General features: G+C 37.1%; 1 protein-coding gene across 1 annotated transcript in view; it reads right to left on the reverse strand.

The window, feature by feature from the left end:
- The window catches only part of LOC102509876 (ATP-binding cassette sub-family A member 3-like), a 94,913-nt gene extending 81,929 nt beyond the window's left edge, over positions 1-12,984 (reverse strand). The window contains 3 exon segments of the mRNA XM_032460896.1: positions 5,245-5,500; positions 5,845-5,931; positions 12,805-12,984. Of these exon segments, the coding sequence (XP_032316787.1) occupies positions 5,245-5,500; positions 5,845-5,904 (316 nt within the window). The 5' untranslated portion in view covers positions 5,905-5,931; positions 12,805-12,984.
- Between the last annotated feature and the right edge of the window lie 3,914 nt (positions 12,985-16,898).

Genomic DNA, 16,898 nt, shown 5'->3' on the forward strand with positions numbered 1-16,898 from the left:
TCATAGCAATAAATACATATATTAAGAAATTAGAAATATTTCAAATAAACAACCAAAGTTTACACTCAAGGAACTGGAAAAAGAGAAACAAATTAGGCCCAAAGTGAACAGAAGGAAGGAAATAATAAAGATCAGAGCAGGAATAAATGAAATAGAGACCAGAAAAACAATATAAATGATCAACAAAACTAACAGTTAGTTTTTCAAAAAGGTAAACAAAACTGACAACCCTTGGCTAGACTAAGAAGAGAGAGGACCCAAATAACTAAAATCAGAAATAAAAGATGAAGTGTTACATCTGAAAATGCAGAAATGCAAAGGATCATAAGAGACTACTGTGAACAATTATATTCCAACAAATTACATAATCTAGAATAAATGGATACATTTCTAGAGACACATAACCTACCAAGACTGAATCAGGAAGAAATAGAAAACATGAACAGACCAATAACAAATCAAGTGAATGAAATGATAATCAAAAAAATTCCCAACACAGAAACTTCAGGACCAGACAGTTTCACTGGTGAATTCTACCAATGTTTAAAGAATAATTAATACCAATTTGCAACATAACTCCACAAAATAAAGGTCATCTATGACAGAACTAAGTTATACTCAATGGAGAAAAATTTAAACAAGACAAAAGATGCCTATTCTCACCATTCCTATTCAATACAGTACTGGAATTCCTAGCTAGAGCAATTAGGTTAAGACAGATTAAAAAAAAAATCCAAATCAGAAAGGAAGAAGTAAAACTGTCACTATTTGCTGATGATATGATCTTATATACAAAAAATCTGGGAATTATTTTAAAAACTGTTGGAATTAATCAATGATTTCTATAAAGTGGCAAGATACAAAATTAACATACAGAAATCAGTTGCATTCCTTCACACTAATGATGAAGCATTGGAAAAAGAAATAAATAAAACTATCCTAACACAATAACATCAAAAACAACAAAATATTTAGAAGTAAATTTAACCAAGGAAGTAAAATATCTACACAATGAAAATCACAAGAGTTTGCTGAAAGAAACTGAAGACACAAACAAATGGAAAGACATCCCATGTCCATGGATTAGAAAAATATTGTTCAAATGGCCACACTACCCAAAGCCATCCACAGATTCAATGCAATCCCCATCAAAATATCAAAAGCATTCTTCACAGAAATAGAAGAAACAATCCTAAGATTTCTGTGGAACCACAAAAGACCCCAAGTAGCCAAAGCAATCCTGAAAAATGGAAAAAAAAAAAGCTGAAGGTATCACAAGTCCTGATTTTAAAGTGTACTACAAAGCCATAATAATAAAAACTATTTTTTATATAGTACTGTACTGGCACAAAAGAGACACATTGACCAACTGAACAGAAAGAGAGAGAGTCCAGAATTAAATCCCAGCATATACAGCCAATTAACATTCAACAAGAGAGACAAGAACACCCAATGGGGAAAGGATAGTCTCTTCAACAAAGGGTGCTGGAAAAATTGGAGAAACACACAGAACAATGAAACTGAACCTCTGTCTTATACTGCTCACAAAAATTAACTAGAAATGAATCAAAGACTTAAACATAAAACTCTTAAAGAAAATTTAGGGAAGAGCTGAGTGGTATCAGTCTTGGCAACAATTTTTTTTTTTTGGATGTGACACCAAAAGTGCAAACAGCATTAGCAGAAATCAACAAATGGGACAACATCTAAATCAAAAATGTCTTCACAGTAAAAGAAACAATTAACAAAATGAAAAAACAGCCTACAGAATGGGAGAAAAATTTTGCAGACCATATATCAGGTAAGGGGTTAATAGACAAAATATATAAATATATATATATAAAATCACAAAAAATATGGTTAGAAGGTGGGCAAAGGAACTAAATAGACATTTTTCCAAAGAGGACGTGAAAATGGCCAACAGGCACATTAAGAAGATGATCAACATCACTAATCATCAGGAAAATGCAAATAAGAACTGAGATATTACCTCATAACTGCTGGAATGGCTATTATCAAAAAGACAGGAGACAATACATGCTGGGGATGCTGGGGTAAAAAGAGAATTTTTATACATTGTTGGTGGGAATGGAAATTAGTCCAACCACTATGACAAACAATATAGACAGTCCTCAAAATATCAAAAATAGACCTATCACATGATTCAGGAATTCCACATCTGGACATACACCCAAAGGAAATGAAAACAGGATTATGATGAGATATGTGCACTCTCACATATATATAGTGTATCATTATAGTATCATTCACAATAGCCAAGGTATGGAAACAGCCCAAATGCCTATCAAAAGATGAATGGATTTTTATGTGGTACATATACACAATGGAATATTATTTAGCCATAAGAAAGGAGGATATCCTGTAATTTGTGACAACATGAATGGACCTTGAGCACATTATGCTAAGCTATCAGATAAGTCAAAGAAAGACAAGCACTGTATGATGTCACTTATATCGGGAATTTCAAAAAGTCAAACATGTGTTTTAAAAAAACAGAGTAAAATGGGAAAAAATATCATTGTTATTAAATACAAAACAACAACAACAAAAACAGTCTAATGAAGTGTTCTAGGTCAGGGGTCAGCCAATTACAGTCTGCGAAGGTCAAATCTACCCCACAGTCTGTTTGATATAGGTCTGTAATCTATGAGTGGCTTTTACATTTCTGAAGCATTCTTTTTAAAAAAAATATTTGATAGAAACCTAATAGCCCACAAAACTTCAATACTTACTATCTGGCCCTTTACAGAAAAGTTTGCCAAACCCAATGCAGATTTATAAATCTCTAGATGGATCCTGGATTACAGAAAGGAAAAAAGCTCTAAAGAACCTTATTAGGATAACTAGGGAAATATAAATATTGACTGCATATTAGATAACTTCATTGTATCAATTTAAAAACTCCTGGGTGTGATAATTACAAAGGTTTTGTTGGAGAATATCCTAATTCTAAGGAAATACATTAAGTGCTTGAAGGTGAATTGTCATCATGAATACAACTTATTCTCAACAGTTCAGAAAAAAATCCAGTAACGTTACATATATTCTTACATGTTTGATATATACATATTACTTATATATGTGTGTATATATATATGGAGAGAGAGAGACAGAGCAAGAGAGATAATGATAAAGCAAATGCGACGACTGTTACTTGGTGACTTGTAGCATTTTTTGCATTTTCTCTATATGTTTGAAATTGTTCCAAGTCAAATGTGTGTGTGAGGGGGGTCCTTCTGGTTCATAGTGCTAAAGATAAAATACTATTTAATCCTCAAGAATTTTTTGCCAAAGGTTATCAGAAATAATCACTCTGTATTGATTAAAGCAAGTTATAAATACCAACATCAGAGTTTTACCCAACACCAGGTTTCTAATGACAAACTACCATAATTCTAGTGGATATACTGTACTATACTGCATTACTCTATGCTATGGTATACTGTTCAGATACTATACTATCTGAACTTGAAATGATAGATTGAAAGCTTCCAGTGAACAAGTTTTTCTTCTAAGTTATAATTCTTCAGAACAGCACTAAAATCTGAATGTGGTAAACACGTTTATACTGTACAGCACAGGGAACTATACTCAATATCTTGTAGTAGCTTACAGTGAAAAAGAATATGAAAATGAATATATGTATATTCATGTATGACTAAAGCATTGTGCTGTACACCAGAAATTGACACAACATTGTAAACTGACTATACCTCAACAAAAAAAAATTTTTTTTAATTTTTTAAAAGTTACCCAATCAAAATCAACACACACACACACACACACACACACACACAAAACTGAATGTGGGAGTTTTCCAAATAAAGACTCCTACACTTATCTTCTCATAGCCACTGGATGATTTTGCTAAGAAGTTTGCTTCAACAGAAACTAAAAAAAGTATCAGACCTAATCAAGTGGAGGAAAGTTTCTCAGCTGCATTCCCTCTAAATTAGGATTTTATAATAAGACATTTGTTTTCCATGCCACCTTGGACCTTCAACCCATCAAACCTCTACTCTAGTCTTCAGGCACACTCTCTCATGATGGCCTCAATATGACAGAATGACAATGCTTCTTATACTTTTCCACTGATAGACCCACAGTAGCAAAAGATAAGAAACAGCAGCCTGTCCACATCTACTTCACATACAGTCAAGTAGAAGGATTATTTCATTGTTCTACTCCACTCTTTCAGAGATCTTGAAAGATAACTACGAAAAAATAACTTGAAATAAGTACTTGTCTGCTTCTGTGTTTCTATTAATTCATTACATTCACATCCAATGACCTTCTACTTCTTATACCAGACAGACTGTGGGGTAGATTTGACCTTCGCAGACTGTAATAGGCTGACCCCTGACCTAGAACACTTCCTTAGACTGTTTTTGTTGTTGTTTCATATTTAATAACAGTGATTTTTTTTCCCATTTTACTCTGTTTTTTAAAAACACATACCTTAAAGGTAACTTAAATCAGCCCATCATAAGCACTAAAGTTCTTTGGAGATTCATAGACTATATTTTTAAAATTCATGGGAATTTTGCAATAAGTTACATAAATATAACATTTTCATTTTCAAAGATGGTTTTTTTAAGATGGCAAAGTAAATATGTATTATCAACCTTTTCCTCACTTCACAACACTCTTAAAATGAGGAAAATAATATACACGTATGTAAAAGCATGAGACAAGACTGGAAGGATTCTTATCAAATTTCTGACAGTGTTTTTAACTGTGGGAGACAAAGAAGAGAAACTAGGTGCAGAGTAAGGACAGTGTAAGGAGATAAGGATGTTTTTGGTGTAATTCTACATTGTTTAATCTTCTTTTCAAATGCACTTATATATTATACTGAAGTCATATTTTTATAAAATGTTTAAAATTCGTGACCTCAAGTAAAGTTTATGCATCCAGGAAAAAACTACCAAATTCACCCTGAGGCTTTGTGTCCCCTTGGCACACAACCAGGTACTTACCCTAGTTTTAGAAGCACAATCAGAGACAAAGAAGATTTAGAATTACATAACTCAGTCATCTAATTTTAAATACTGTATTTTGTTTATGATTATACAAAGAATATGTTGATATTATTTGACAAAGTCCATAATGTTATATTTAAGACATTAATGCACAAGTTGTGAAAGTTACTGAAACATGCTTCTCCTAAAACAAATTAATAATTATTCTATAAAAAACATTTTAGACATCACAATTTCGAACCTTCAAGGCTGGCGTTCAAATCTTTTTGCACCATCTCAGTAATAGTTTTTGCCGCAACACTTTCAGAAGGCACATAAACCAATTCATACTTATTTCTCCCATCAGTGAGGAAAGCAGGCAACCTATTCAAGGGAAGAGGATGGAAAAGAATCGCCTCTAGAAATTCCTTTTTGTAATCTCTGCGATGAAGCAAAATCAACGCAGAGAACATCAGTGTCATGAAGATTTCTACACATAAAGAAATTATCTTCCGCTTCTGTAAGAGAAACAAAATAGTGTTAATTAACCTTACTGTATTATATGTATGTGCATACGTGTGTATACTTATACCCTTATGTGTATACATGTATACAATACAAACATTATTCAGCTTCATTCCTCAACATGAGTGGTTCTCTGGATTGTCTTTTTCACCCTTTTCCACATTTCATTATTCACTCTGTTCATTTACTCTGTTGGTAGTCTTCACATTTAGAATGCTATCCTCAGCCATGGAACAAAATACCCATAAACAAAAATGAAATAAAGGAGCTATTAAATTTTTTCCCCTTTCAGTTTCATTAACCTTTACTGCCATTTCTCACAGATACCTCCACTTACCTTTAACATGAAATTTTTCCAGAGAAGGGCTGCAAATTGGTTAAGCCACAACAAATCCATTTTACCACAAAGAATGGAAGTTCAAATCTAAGAAGGAAGTAAAGATTTTTAAAATTTAGGTTACCTGCCAAAATGTTAAATTTTAGTCAAGTAGGATTACCTCATTGTTCTACCCTATTCTTTCATTGATCTTGAAAGATAACTACAAAAAAAAACTTGAAATAAGTACTTGTCTGCTTCTGTTTTTATATTAATTCACTACATTCACATCCAATGACCTTCTAATATGGATGAACATATTAGGCAAGAGAGATGCAAAGATCAATAAGACACAGTCCCATTTTCACAAAGAAGGATGTAAACTGTAAATGCAGAATATCAATCATTATTTTGATAGGTTCTGAGAGAAACTCTCACAAATTATAATGCTGAATACTTAGTATTTATTTAATACCTACTCTGTGCCACATTCTATACTAACCTTTAGGTGGATTCAAAACAGTCATGAATTTTTTTCCTCACAGTGTGGACAGTAGGGCACAGTAATTAAAAATGTGGGATCTGAAGTAAGGCTTCCTGCATTCAAATCTTAACTCTCTCACAGGCCATGTAATTCTGAGCAAAATAATTAACCTATGGCTACTTATCACCCATAAAAATCAGAAACATTATAGTTCTTACCTTATAAGATTTTTTCCCCTGGGGTCATCTGCTAATATGGAGGGGGTACTGAAAGGCTATGCAATTTCAATTATGATAAAATATACATACCATAAAACTTACCATTTTAACCATTTTTAAGTGTACAATTCAGTAGCAGCAATCACATTCGCATTATTGTGCAATCATCATTATCCTCCATCCCTAGAACCTTTTCATCTGCCCAGTTCTGTACTCCTTAAATAATAACTCGCTATATCCTCCTCTCCCAGGCACTGGCAGCCACCATTCTACTTTCTGTATCTGGGAATTTGACTACTGTAGGTACGTCATATGAGTGGAAACACTTATCTGTGTGACAGTAATCTTTTGTGGCTGGCCTATTTCACTAGGCATAATACGTCTTCAAGTTTCACCCGTATTGCAATATGTGTCAGAATTTCCTTCCTGCGCATCACTTTTAACAGCCTCGTTGGGCTGTCAAAGTCAGAACTGACTTTAAGAGAATCAAGGAGGGATAAAGAGGTGCTGTGTATTTCATTAATGCTAAAAGGTGCTACTTCCTTCAAGTGAGTGAACCAGAAAGAGTAGCCAGGGAATGCAAGGAACAACACCAGAACTGAAGTACTTCTGCAATTTCAGTGGCAGGCAACCAAGGAAGTGGGTGACTTCTGGCCAGAAGACAAAGAAAAAAGAGTGCCTTGGAGAAACCGGAGGTACTGGGGAGACAGAAGAACGAGACTACAGCCTTGATCTGAGCCTTGATCTTTATCTAAGTGGATCTGATCCTAGTTAGCGTGATAATCACTTTGATTACTGAGTGGACGGACTCTTCCCAGGCCCCAGAAGGATCCAACTAGAACAGCAAAATCTTTAAAAACTGAACTGATGTTGCAACCACAGCTTCCAGAGATGGGATGGAACCTGTGGCTTAACCCTAACCAAGAAAGGCTGCCAGATAAAATATACGGTGCTAGTGAAATCTGAATTTCAGATAAATTACATTTTTTTGTTTGGGACATACTTATACTAAAACATTATTCACAATTTATCTAAAATTCACATTTAATTGGGTGTTTTTTTGTATTTTACTTGCTAAATCTGGCAATCCTAAAACCAGGTCAATTGCCTACTAAACTGAAGTACTGACATTTTCCATAGAATCTTAAACAGAACCTAGAGTCTCACAGTTTAATACACAAAATATCCAGAATACAATCCCAAATTATTCAACTTACAAGAAGCCACAAACTCTCATCTTGCATAGGAAAAGACAATCAATAGATATTAATGATGTCATGGCACAGATGTTGCAATTATCCGAAAAAAAACTTTAAAGCAGCTATTAAAATGCTCAAGCGGGCCAATCATAGTCTTGAAATAAAATTTAAAATAGAAAGTATCAACAAAAAAATAAAAGATACAAAGAAAAATCAAATGGAAATTTTAGAACCCAAAGTAACCAAAATAAAACATTCACTGGATAAACTCAACAGTGGAATGAAGATGACATAGAAGAGCCACTAAACCTGAAGATAAATCAATAGAAATTATCGAAGATGAAGAAAATGGGACAGGAAGGATTGAAAAAAATGAATAGAGCCTCAAAAATATGTAGGATAACAAAAATAAAACCTAGCATACAATTCATTAGAATCCTAGACAACAGGATAAAGTGTGAAGCTGAAAAATATTTAAGAAATAATGGTTGAAATTTTCCAAATGTGGCAGTAGACACAAACCAACAGATAAAAGAAACTGAGCAAACCCCAAACAAGATAGACCAAAGAAAATTATGTCTAAACATTCACAGTCAAATCACAAAAGACCCACAATTGCCAAAGCAATACTGAACAAAAAGAATGAAGCTGGAGGCATAACCCTCCCAGACTTCAGACAATACCATAAAGCTACAGTATCAAAACAAAGTGGTATTGGCACAAAAACAGACATGTGGATCAGTGGAACAGAATAGAGAGCCCAGAGACAAACCCCCATGCCTACAGTCAACTGATCTTCAACAAAGGAGGCAAGAATATACAGTGGAAAAAAGTCTCTTCAGCAAGTGATGTTGAGAAACCTGGATAGCTACATGTAAATCAATGCAATTAGAACATTCCCTCACACTTTAAACAAAAATAAACTCAAAATGACTTAAAGCAGCACTATTGACAATAGCCAAGACAGATGTCCATCAACAGATGACTGGATAAAGAAGTTGTGGTATACCTACAAACAATAGAATACTACTCAGCCATAACACAGAACTAAAAATGCCATTTGCAACTGCATGGATGGACATGGAGATTGTCATAGTAAGTGAAGCAAGCCAGAAAGAGAAAGAAAAATGCCATATGATACGACTTATATGTGGAATCTAAAAAATGACACAAATGAACTTATTTACAAAACAAATACAGACCACAGACATAGAAAACAAAACTATGGTTACTGGGGGAAAGGGATAAATTGGGAGTTTGTGATTTGCAGATACTAACTACAATATGTAAAATAGATAAACAACAAGGTGCTACTGTGTGGCACAGGGAAATATATTCAATATCCCATAGTAACCTATAGTAAAAAGGAATATGAAAAAATATGTGTGTGTAACTGATTCGCTATGCTGTATACCAGAAACTAACACAACATTGAAAATTGACTATACTTCAATTTAAAGCAGAAACAAATAAATGAAAAGCTATCCTGTGTTCATGGATCAGAGAAGCTATTGTTAAAATGTGCGTACTACCAAAAGCCATCTATAGATTCGATGCAACCTCCAGATTACCATGGGCTAAGTGGTGAGGGAGATGGAGAGAGGTTGGCAAAAGAGTACAAACTTTAAAATGTGGTGACTATAGTTGATAATATTGTATTGTATAACTGCAACTTGCTAACAGAGTAAATTGTAAGTGTTCTTACCAAAAAAAAAGGGAGAGGGGCAACTTGTGAGGTGATTGATATGTTAATGAACTTGAATGTGGGAATTCCTTCACAATGTATTCATGTATCAGGTCATCATGTCGTACACTTTAAATATACTACAATTTTATTTGTCAATTATACGTCTCTAAAGCTGGGGGGAAGAGAAATTAAAGAAGACCTAAATAAATGAAGACATTCCACGTGTACGAAAAATTCATTATTGTTAATACGGCAATACTCCCCAAATTTATCTATAGAGTCAATCAACTCCCAACTACTGTTTTTGCAGAAATGAACACATTGTTCCTAAAGTTCATATGGTATTGCAAGGAACCCTGGATAGCCAACACAATACTGAAAAAAGAAGAACAAAATTTGAGGTCTCACATTTCCTGATTTTCAATACTTTCTACAAAGAGACAGTAATCAAAGCAGTACAGTATTGACATTAGCATAGATATATAAATCAAATGGAATAGAACTGAGAATCTAGAAATAAAGCCATACATCTATGGTCAATTGATTTTCAACAAAAAATAATGGTCTTTTAAGCAAACAGCGCTTAAACAACTAAGTAGGCATGAGACAGGAAGACAAGAGGACCGTCATTTTGGAAAAGGACCAAGGGAACAGCCTTGAGCAAGCAGGCTTCACAGGCCCAGTAAAACAAAGCACCTAAAGACTTGGGCCTCTGAGACAATACCCAGAGACCCACAGGAGTAAAAGATAAACTCTGTCTCTGTTCCACTGATGTATGTACATAGTTTCTAAAGGACAAAAGTGGGACCATAAATCTGCCACCTAGCAGAATCACCAAACTCCCAGTTCCCTGAAAGATATACATAAAAGGCCTGACACACATTCTCAATTTGTTTTTGTAGGAAGCAGTCCCCTACCAGATGAAAACTGCTGACTGCAAGTGTGTAAACTCCGTACCAGTTGAAACCAGAAGACTGATGATACTTGAAATTTCACCCTGATGTCAACCAATCTGGGAACTGAGCTCAAGCTGATCAGGCACCCTGTGGCCCTCTCCCTCACACTGTCTTTAAAACCTGTTCCCTGAAAGTTCTCAGGGAGTTGGCACTCTTTTCCACCTTCTCCCTTGGGCACAATCTATCCTTTTAAGAAAAAGCTTTGCTTGCCTAAGAACTTTGTGGGAGCAATATTAATTTCTATGGTATTGCCGTCCAAGAATCTGGAGAGGGCCCAGTAACAGGCATAGGCAAAAAAATAAAGCTGGACTCTTACCTCACACCATATACAAAAATTAATTCAAAAAGATCAAACACCAAAAGAGCTGAAAAAATAAACTCTTAGAAGAAAACATAGGGAAATCTTCATAACCTGGATTCAGCAATGCATTCTTAGATAAGACACCAAAACAAAATATAGACTAATTGGGCTTCATCAAGTCAAAAACTTCTGAGCATCCAAGGACACTGTCAAGAAAGTGAAAAGATAAGTCACAGAATGGAATAAAATATTTTTGAATTATATATCTGATAAGGATTTCATATTATGAACATAGAAAGAACCCTTACCATGCAATGACAAGACGACAAACCAGTAAAATAATGGGCAAAAAGATCTACAGACATTTCTCCAAAGAAATTATGCAAATGGCCAAAGAGCACATGAAAGGATGCTCAACATAATTAGACATTAGGGAAATTTAAGTCAAAACCACAGTAAGAAACACTTACCCACCAAGAGGGCTATAACTTCTAAATTAAAAAAAAATTTAAACAGAAAATAAGCATTGGTGAGAATGTAGAATACTGGAAACCCTCACACACTGATGGTGGGAATGTAAAGTAGTACGGCAGCCATGGAAAAACTTGGTTAAACATGTAATTACCACATGACCCTGCAATTCCACTCCTAGGTTTCTAGGAGTAGAAAATATATGTCTGGTGATCACTGAGTAATGTATCCAGATGTTAAGTTATACTGCTATATACCTGAAACTTATATAATAAGAGTGTTTATTCAAAAAAAAAAGAAAACATGTCAACACAAAAACACGTACACTGACGTTCATGGTAGCAGTATTCATAATAGCCAAAAAGTGGAAACAATCCAAAAGTCCATGAGAATGGAAAAACAAAATGTGGTATATCTGGAATATAATACAGGACACAACACTCATGGATCTTGAAAATAAGCTAAGTGGAAGAAGCCAAACACAAAAGACCACATACTATATGATTCTATTTATACGTGGTGGAAAAAATTTTCATATTGAGTTATGAGGAAGTCATTCTAGTTTATACACGATTTAACTTGAACTTTATGCTAACTAAAACAGCCTGTTTGTAGCCTACCAAACCTACATGGTACATCTGCTTTAATCATTAAAGAAAAGGTTGCTCTGAACTGAAATAAAGAGTGGCCATGTTAAAAATAAAGATTAAACGCCTCCCTTCCTGGGATGTCAATGCTGGTACTTCTTGGTTGATAAAGACTCCCTTTCCAGGTGCCAGGACCCTATTAACTCACTGTATACATGCTGAGCAGTTTTTTAATTTTGTTTTTTGGGTTTTTTTTTGAAACCTTGAAGGAATGTGTCCCTGACTTATTTGATGGTCTTTGTTCTGACACGATATAAAACTATGCTGAAAACCATGCTTCTCCCAGAACAGTTCCTCAGAGTTAATTTGAGAGGGTGTCTCCAAGGCTACAGTTGTCAGTTTGGCTGAAATAATACTCTTTATTCCTATTATAAATTGGTTTATTGATTATTTCCATCCACAAAAGAAATGCCCAGAATCTGCAAATTCGTACAGACGGGAGGTAGATTTGTGGTTGCCACAGGCTGGAAATAGGGGAATGGGGAGTGACTGCTCATGAGTACAGACAGGGTTTATATAAAACAAGGTAAAAATGCTCTGAAACTAACACACATTGTAAATCAACTATATTTCAATAAAAATGTTCTGGAATTAGCAGTGATTATTTCACAACATTGTGCATGTAATAAAAGCCACTGAATTCTAATACTTTAAAATGGTAAAAATTGATGAGTTTTATCTCAATTTTTTAAAAGAAGGAAAAATCTTAAAGGCGCGCAAAATTATATTCCTACATTATAGCTAAGATTCAGAGGTCAACTCACTTGCCTAAAGTCAAATTAAAACCAAAGTTGACTGAACCTCCCAAAACCTTCTCTCTAAGCACTAAGTTACTACCAAAATTTAAAAAAAATGAATAAAAACAGTTAAATGTCAACCTTAAGTCCCTAGTGGGTTTTTACGTGTTTGTGCTGGGGGTGGGGAGGGGGAGCGGGCTTTGGGTTGACCTCCGGCGAGGTAGGCAGAGCATCCTAAGAAGGGGTTAGGGAGGAGGAGGACGGCAAGGAGGTCCACTCACGGCTCAGGCCTCGGCAGCCGCCTCCGTCCTGCCTCTAAGGGGCGCCAATCCACTCAGCACGGCTCCTCTTTCCAACGCTCTCCTCAACCGCCCCGCTGCGCACGGCGGGAGGACGGTTTCGCGCGCGGACTCCCTCAAAGGCGCGGCTGAGCGCCGAGCGCCGAGCGCCGAGCGCCGAGCGCCGAGCGCCGAGCGCCGAGCGCCGAGCGCCGAGCGCCGAGCGCCGAGCGCCGAGCGCCGAGCGCCGAGCGCCGCGGTCCGCAGGGCCCAGCGCGCGCCTCCTCCGCCCCCTCCCCGCGCGCCTGCGCGGTTGCCTCCCAGTCCCCAAGCTAGTCCCTTCCCGGCAACCCACCTGCTCCTGAGGCGCCCAGCCGGTCTTTCTCGGGCTTCCCAAATATTTCACCACTGGCCCCTCCTGGGCCACCACGTGGTCCCCCACTTTCCCAGGACAATGACTCGGACTGAGAGGAGTGAGACATTTGCCTTGGCTATGACATTTAAGGGGAAACCAACTCAATAATCAAGATAAATACTTTAATATGACATTTAAAACTTTTTCAAAATAAAAAACTCGAAAGTGCCATATGGGAGGCTAAAACAAAAGGAAAAAATCACTTATTCTGATCCTATCTTTATTTAAAATTTTGATGTTTTGCTCATCGTGGAATTTTTTTTGGTGGCTTCTTTTTTTCCAATAGTATATTTAAAAAAAAAAATTTTTTTTTATCTCCAGTACTGAGTATCTTGAGTTCTGAGTGTGCCCCTAAATTGTGCGCTGGAAGTGAGTCATCCACTGTGCTTGCCTCCCCCTAGTGACAGCCTTGCTCTATTGCCAGCTTCAGTGTAGCAGTGGCAAGAAGGCTAGAGAAGTGCAAATGGCCACCTCCCCAGAATTTGTCGGGAATTAGCAAGGAACTCCCAGAGCTGCAGGCACAGGGGCCTGCAAACCCTCTAGGCATGTCCCAGCAGAAGGTCTCTGGAGGGCAACGAAGGGAGAGTTACTCCAGCATCCTGGTTCCTAGTCCCTACATTACTATAAGTTTATTGATATTCTTTCTATTAAGTCATTACTACTAATAGTAGTTTCATTATTTTAATAACAATAAACTAAAAAGGCATCATTAATACATATTAATACTTACTAATAATACTTACTAAACACCTTCCAGCTAAACACTTCACAAAATGATTTCACTTATGCCTCACCACAACTCTGGGAGGTTGGTTCTACTATTACTAATATTATCTGATTTTACAGTAGAGGAAACAGGATCAGAGTGGTTATGTCTCCTGTTCAAGGTCATCCAGCATGTACAGCAGCAGAACCAGGAATCAAATCCAAACTGGCTGATCCCAGAGCCCTTACCTGGGAATCACAAAGTATGAGGTTCCTAATCCTCAACCTGCAAGTGATTTGGTGGGGATTTTGGCTAAAAAGCATTCGAACTCCAATAAAAACCTTAGAAACAAATTGGAATGTTAGAGTATCTTTCATAAAATGCATCACATCAATGAGTAAAGGTAGGAAAACAACATAATCATTTCCATGGAAGCTCCTTGTAAGCCAAGCTGAGAAAGGTACTTACATGTTATACAAAAGCATGCTAACCCCATAGCCCCAGCCAAGAGGTGTGATACCACAACTTCAGCAACACCCTCTCCCTCTGCAGCATATGGGCCAGTGTTTGTTGTACCACTGGTTGATCTGCTGTGCTGGTCCCCTGGAATTCCAACCAGCCTCCCCAGAACCACTGCTGCTACCACCAGGCTGGGGAGGAGGAAGAAAGCTACCCTCCCTTTTTATGATAACTTCTTTCCAGATTCTTGAACTAAAACTAGACCATCATTTTTGGCAGCAAAAACTTTACTGAGGACCTGGGTGATACTGAGACAGGAGGGAAGGGGGCAGGGCACAACAATTAAAAGCAATTGAGGATAAGACATAAACTGGTTAGAACCAACTCGGCCCAAGATGGCAGAAGATTCAACTTCCAGTAGACCTTGAGTCTCATTACACACTCATTGTAATGTATTATCATGGTAAGTGACATACCCACAGGTACCATGACAGTTACCAGGCTAATGTAAAAGGCCAAGAAGTGGGCAGGGGCCCAATTCTTAGAAATCTCTGCCCCTTCCCCAAAATAGTTGGAATAATCCTTCCACTTGTTAGCATATGAAATTACCCAGTCCATAAAAACTAACAACCCCATACCCTAGGGCCACCTCTCTCTGGCCTTCTGAGACAGCTCTGCCTATGGAGTGTGTATCTCCCTGAATAGATCTACCTTCACTCTACTATGGCTTGCTCTTGAGTTCTTTCCTGCGCAAGACAGGAACCTATTCTCCAGCAACAATATTACTCAAAGCCACATAAAGAATATGATTTGAAGTGATTAACAGTCTTTTAAATATTCATGCATTTATTTTGATGCAAATTCAAAATGATTGAAATAGTATATTAAACTACAATATCAGGCTAATTTTGCTTCTACTGAAGCTGAAAAGAGTAGTAAAAATTTTAACACAATATATTAAGGAAATAATAAAAGAGATGTCATGAGGTATTAGAGCTTCCACAGAACTCTGTCATTTTTTTTAAACCGAATATATGTTACATCACAATAATTATAAAAACACAAATAATGAGCTACAAACGTTTTTGTAATCCCAGCAGCCCTGGGCACGCATTTCTAGGGACAGTGAACGAAAGAAACAAAGTTGTGTAACTGAAATAAGCTTTTCCCAGCCACCATCGCATCTTCTCTCTATTTTGATGATACAAGAGGTTTTCATTTATTATGTGGTTACTCTGTGCCAAGGACTGTGCTAAGTATATTACATTTGATTTATCATTTCACTGGTACACATTTTGACACTTAGATCATCTTTTATTATGATATGACCATTTTGTAAGAAATGCCCTATGTAGCTCCCAATGAAAATATCAGGGGAGCACAACTTAAGCACTGGAGTCTCCTGACCTGTCTCCCAGGCTACACTCTTGCTTGTATGTTTCATCCTATGCACTGGCACAAGACCCATATTTCTAAACATTTAATCTCTTTAAGCATATAATTCCTTTCCAAAGAATCACCCTTCTTAGCTGCTTTACTTCAAGAAGCATCCTAGTTTTATGTCTTGGTACTCAAAGACATTAGCCCCTCATTCCAAACCAAATCTGTCTGGCAAGACACTGTTCTCAAGGACTAGACAACATTCCTTAACACCCCTGGGTTTCACCTGGCCTGAAATGTCTTTTGCACCCTCCCTGCCAATGTAGCCCAATGCTTAGGAGTAGAGTTCTGGAGTCTCACTTCAAGGATAGATCCCAACTCCTCTGCTGACATGACATCTTATGCATTTGGCTATTTGTGACTGAGACCATTATATCTCATCCTGAGGACTTCCCCTTTATCTAAAGGTGAAGATTAGTTGAGTAACTCCAGGAGAAAACTGTGCACTGGAAGCAATCAACAGCTGGGGATCTGGGGGTCGGGGTGGGTAGGAGATTGGGATAAGAGACTCCAGATGTGAACAGAATTGAAAGGAAAAAGGATGAAGCCAACTGGCGTCCTTCAGAGTCCAATGATCCCATTCCTGGGCTCTCAGATGTCTACATACAATCCCTCAAAGATAAAGTACATTCTTTACTAATGCGTGTTTGCCCTAACAGACTAATAGTCCTAGGTAGTGCCTAATCTCACAATAGCTCAGGCTGGTTTGTTTCAGCCCATGCCTCCACCTTGTCAGTTATAAATCGCACCACCCCTCCACAGATCCTTTCTTACCTCACCTACAACCAATCGAAAACTTGTGCACGAGCTGATCACGCAGCTCCCAATGCAATGTGTTCACCAACTTCTCCCCCCATAAAAGACCCTACACTTTCATCCCAGTGGACACACAGGCACCTCTCCTCTGTGTGGCCAGCAGCTGTCTGTGGCAGCGTACCGCTAACAAACTTTTCCTTCACTTTGCTTTGTCTTTGATAAATTCTTTTACCTCCTGCCCAGCCACCCGCCAGACCCCCCACGACAAAAAGGTTTTTTAAAATAACTTTCTCCTTTCATCTAAGATCTCCTAAGGAGCAG

This window comes from Camelus ferus, chromosome 18, assembly GCF_009834535.1.
Source record: "Camelus ferus isolate YT-003-E chromosome 18, BCGSAC_Cfer_1.0, whole genome shotgun sequence".
In the NCBI taxonomy this organism is placed as follows: Eukaryota; Metazoa; Chordata; class Mammalia; order Artiodactyla; family Camelidae; genus Camelus; species Camelus ferus.